A 4,410-nucleotide genomic window follows, 5' to 3' on the forward strand; every position below is an offset into this window, starting at 1 on the left:
TGAAATTTTAATTACATCAATTGCTACTGCATATTAGGACTAGTGTACTACGTTAGGACTGCATTTAGGCTGGACTGCATATTAGGACTTGTGAACTGACGAATCGAAACAAAGAGTAAAATGAAATTTTAATTATGAAAAGAAAATTAGGGTTTTTTTGGTTGAGTACGCAATACGTTAAGCAAAATGACGTGCGCACACTCAATCGGATCATCCGAATTCCGATGATTAAGGCACTTTGTATCTTGCTTGCTATGTCTCTGTAAATTATATATCGCGAGTTTTGCTACCAAGTTAGACTTGTGTAAAACATTTGGATATAAACACTATGTGCTTTATTCATTTTTTATTGAGTTTTATAAACCGATCATTGTATTTAACATGCGGCCTGATTGGATAACCAGTGTGTTTTGCATAAGGGACGTAACACGATTATAATGTCAGTGATGTCACGTTACAATACTTACAAAATATATTTTATCGTATAAATAGAAAACTGTGCAATTCAAAGGCAATTTATTACCTAGTTAGTGAACAGGAAAACCGATAAATATTGCGATATTCGTATTGTTCCTGTATAATCTGCCAAGAAACCCCTCAAAAGGCAATATATTTTTTATATATAGTGGCATCCGGATTCTTCGAGCTTTCCATGCTCGCCTGTTTTTTTTTTTTTTTTTTTTTTAAAATATACCAGTGGAACGATATTCGTTTCATTCTACGTAATTTCGAAAAAAACAATTTCCTAATTCTACGCTCTTCCGAGTTTATACGAGTAATCAATAAGTTGTTGAAGGAAACCCTGGTTGGGTGAAATTTCACGCTTGCTTCGCACAAGCCGCACTGCGTCCTTGAGCCCCATTTCTTGATCTCTCACTAAATACGCCAAAACAAGTGATGCCGATCGACTGACGCCCTCCTTACAGTGAACAAGTATCTTGCCGTTCAGCCTTCCGGTCTTCTTTGTTCCAACCGCTTTCCCGATGAAATCACAAGCTTCGTCAAAGAAGCGATTGAGTTCGAATGTGAACATGTCCATTGCTGGAACACCGTGGTAGATGATTCCTGATTCGCAGTAGTAATCTGGCCCTGTCTGGACATGATAGAGTTTTTTTCCATGCGCTGCATTCAGCACGTGAGTAATTCCAAGGTCTTGTAGCTGCCCTTCTTCCATGGCAGTTGAACTGAAAAAAAGGATTACAGAGGGTAATTAGACTTGCTCCAATTGAAGTCGACCTCTCACAAGTCTCTAAAGCAAGCGAAGCGAGCTTTATGAGGTGGGCAGTCTCTAAAGCAATGACCCAACTAACGAGAAAAAAATTAAAACAGTTTAAAGAAAGTGTAGAGGGTAATTTGACTACAAACAGTCCCTTAGCCTGCGTGAAAGGCGTTCAAAGGGGAGGGAGAGGCGAAAACGAGAAGCGTGCTTGTGCTTCTCGAATGTTAGTTTTTCCTTTTCCCTCCCCTTTGTTGCCAGCAGTCCCTCAGCGTATTAGACTCGTGGGCGCATGTGGGGTGGCGGTTGACGGGGGGGGGGGGGGGGGGGGGAGGTTTTTGCACTTCCCCTATTTCCAGCATGGTTTTGCATCAAGATTGCGTTTCCCGTCCCCCCGTTTGTTGTCTACAGTTTGTCGTTTCCGGGTACAGTAGAATCCCGATTTCTGGAACCTCCGAAATCCACTGTTAGTAGTAGTTTTATGTTTGCTATGAACAGAACATGAGGTGATGTTTTCATACAGATTTCAAAATAATTCATAGAAAAGTAAACGGAATCAACAAGAAGCTTACGTCTACTCCCCCGGGCGTCTACTGCGGCGCAACAAAGCCCATGTATCGCCCCAACCTAGAAACTGAGCTCGGCACTTGCGTGACATTCCTGTACTGTCACGCAAGTGATGGCGAAACTGAAATGCCATTTTCGACATTTTTCCTTACCGAGGCGATTTCAAGTCTCCAAAGAGTAAAAGGAAATATATCAGAAAAAAAGTCCTCTGCGTGTGTGACAGAAAACAGTTGCTTTATATTAAAATTGACGTAATTCTATAAAAGTTTACAACAAGATAACAACTTTAGTATCTGTAGCCCTGATCTACTCAGAGATCTGTAGCTGTTACATTATCGTTTGATGTGTTTTGAAATCACTCAATATTGCAGCCATCCACACCTCAACTCAAATAACTTAACGTATACCAAGCCGGGATGCATGCTAACTGAAGCGAAAAACCTGCATAGCTAGGTGTGAGATAAATTAAAAATGTTGCACTTACGCTTCGCTAAGAAAAATTCCATCAAATACTTCGTTGTAAGCATCAGATGGCATCTTAAAAAATCCACCAGCAGGTTTAGTTATAATACGATTTAAGTCCTCGACGCTGATTTTACCAGAGTTGGAGGCTGAAGCGGTGTTTTCCTCTTCCGCCATTTTGTTCGATTTGTGATTCCGCAAAATCGTGAAGTGCATTCTGGGCCGATAAGAGCAAGATGGCGGCTGCTGGACTTCCTTACAACGAAAGATGAAAGTGGAAATATGTATTGCTATGGAAGAAGTATCTCGCTCTTATTTTGCTACGAACTTACCAAAGATGTCGTCAAAGTATACGGCCGTAAATCTGCCCGCCATGGTAAACAGAAGTGGATGATTTTGTGATGGAAAATTCAACTGAATCAGGAAGCAAGAAGTTTGGAATTGATGTAGTGGAGTTATCAGTGACTTGTGCAGCAGCAGCACTTATTATGGTGGCAATTGGCATTCTGTTATACTTCTTTTGTACAACTCCCAGGCAAAGAGAAAGACACTGCAGGAGATGCAAGAAAACCCATCAAACTGTGGAACAAAGCCAAACTACACCAGCCAGCTGAAAGTTAAATGGGATCTATCCTCCCTTCCCCCGCCACCCCACAAAATGAGGCCCTAACAACCAAAATAAGGTTCCTGGCAAGCACCAAAGGTTCATTAAAATGATGTATTTTTGAAACAAAATGTTAATATTATTTATTTGTAAAGAATTTTTCTACATGACACGAGCGTGGGACAAAGAAAAAATCTGAGTCCCCAACGGGAATCGAACTCATGGCCTCCCAGATACCGGTATCTGGGAGGCCATGGGTTCGATTCCCGTCGGGGACTCAGAATCCCTCTCTGTCCCACAACAACAACATCCTCTTTATTTTCCTTATCAATAAATTAAAGGTGCTCAAAATGTAAGGTGCTCAAAATGCTCAAGACATTTCAAATCATTGTGTATAAAATAGTTGTCTGGACATATTTTCAAACAAAAAAATTTTGGTTGTTGAAGAAAAGAAGTGAACACAGGAACGTTTCATTTGTTTGAGAACTGAACTCTGAACATGCTGCCTTGAAAGTGGCAGGGAACTTAAAAGTAGCTTGGATAATTTCTTTCAGACTGTGTGACATGCATGTATATGACTTTGTACTGGATGAAAATACCTAGTATAATTACCACACTGTTGAATGGCTTGAATTCCCTTAGAAGCGTGCATGCCACTCAAACCTGTTACTGGACATTCTTTTACCAAGCTTACTTGCCATTATAAGTATTTACAGGCTGTTTGTGTCATTTACTTTTGAAGCTTAGGCACTCTTGTTACTAAAATTGTCAGTGTTCGTGTTCAAGGAAGGTGCCCGAGCCAGAGAGAGTGCAGGAGAAAATAAATGAACTCAAACTGAATTCCAGCTTGCCCTTTGAACAAGCAGCTCTTAAATTTTGCTTGCTAGTTGCAAGTCCAGAAGTGGGCCCTTTCTCTCTGTCACGCAACATTGGTGCATGACAGAGAGAGAGGGACAGAACTGGACTAAGGCAGTTGCATGCTTGTTGTAGTGTACTTATGATTTAGTAAGCAGATGACTTGTCTGGGCCCTTGTCCATTGGGTAAGAGAGAATGAAAAGTTGGTTGGTTAGCAGATTATACTTGTCTCTGATGACCAGATAGCATTGTTTCAAGCCCTGTCAAATGTTGCTTGTCAACCCCATTGTATTTGGAAATTGTGTAAAGATGAGCCTTGTTCCTTCACAGGGGCTCTGTGGAATGAACACTGAGCAAGTGCAAGCTTAGTGTGGAGAATGTCTGGAAGAGAGGCTTTTTTCCTTCCTTCTTTTGCCTCCTGTGCCTGCTCTCACCGATTGGCTCTCTAATAACCTTAGCTTTGAACTCCCTGAAGGGGGAAGGGCAGTTGAATAATTTTCCAAGTTACACCCAGGCATTCTATCCCTCCAGATTGCAACATCCATGTTTCTCCAATGATCCAAGTAGGCGATATGCAGTTATGCACTGCAGAATTATTGAAATGGGGAACTACCATCTTTAATCCATAGTTACTAGATACAAAAGGAAACAAAAAAGAAAAAAATTCTAAACAAAATTACAAGGGAGAAAACAGCTGAGTCTTGA

The 4,410-nt window shown here is 40.9% G+C and overlaps 1 protein-coding gene across 1 annotated transcript; it reads right to left on the reverse strand.

The window, feature by feature from the left end:
• Positions 1-678: 678 nt before the first annotated feature.
• Positions 679-2,809, reverse strand: LOC144649700 (dual specificity protein phosphatase 3-like). Its single transcript, XM_078509264.1, has 2 exons — positions 2,268-2,809; positions 679-1,184 (listed from the first exon to the last, which is right to left on the reverse strand). The coding sequence occupies exons 1-2, from the start codon at positions 2,459-2,461 to the stop codon at positions 752-754; spliced, it is 627 nt and encodes a 208-aa protein (XP_078365390.1). The 5' UTR covers positions 2,462-2,809; the 3' UTR covers positions 679-751.
• Positions 2,810-4,410: the final 1,601 nt, after the last annotated feature.

Source organism: Oculina patagonica, chromosome 4 (assembly GCF_052425735.1).
Source record: "Oculina patagonica isolate OP01 chromosome 4, crgOcupat, whole genome shotgun sequence".
In the NCBI taxonomy this organism is placed as follows: Eukaryota; Metazoa; Cnidaria; class Anthozoa; order Scleractinia; family Oculinidae; genus Oculina; species Oculina patagonica.

What these genes read in the sequence shown, in the direction of transcription:
- LOC144649700 (XM_078509264.1), bottom strand. Translation starts at nt 2,461, where the DNA reads ATGCACTTCACGATTTTGCGGAATCACAAATCGAACAAAATGGCGGAA. An exon ending in GGAATTTTTCTTAGCGAAGC is followed by an intron (nt 1,185 to 2,267) that starts GTAAGTGCAACA and finishes CCTTTTTTTCAG; the next exon opens with TTCAACTGCCATGGAAGAAG.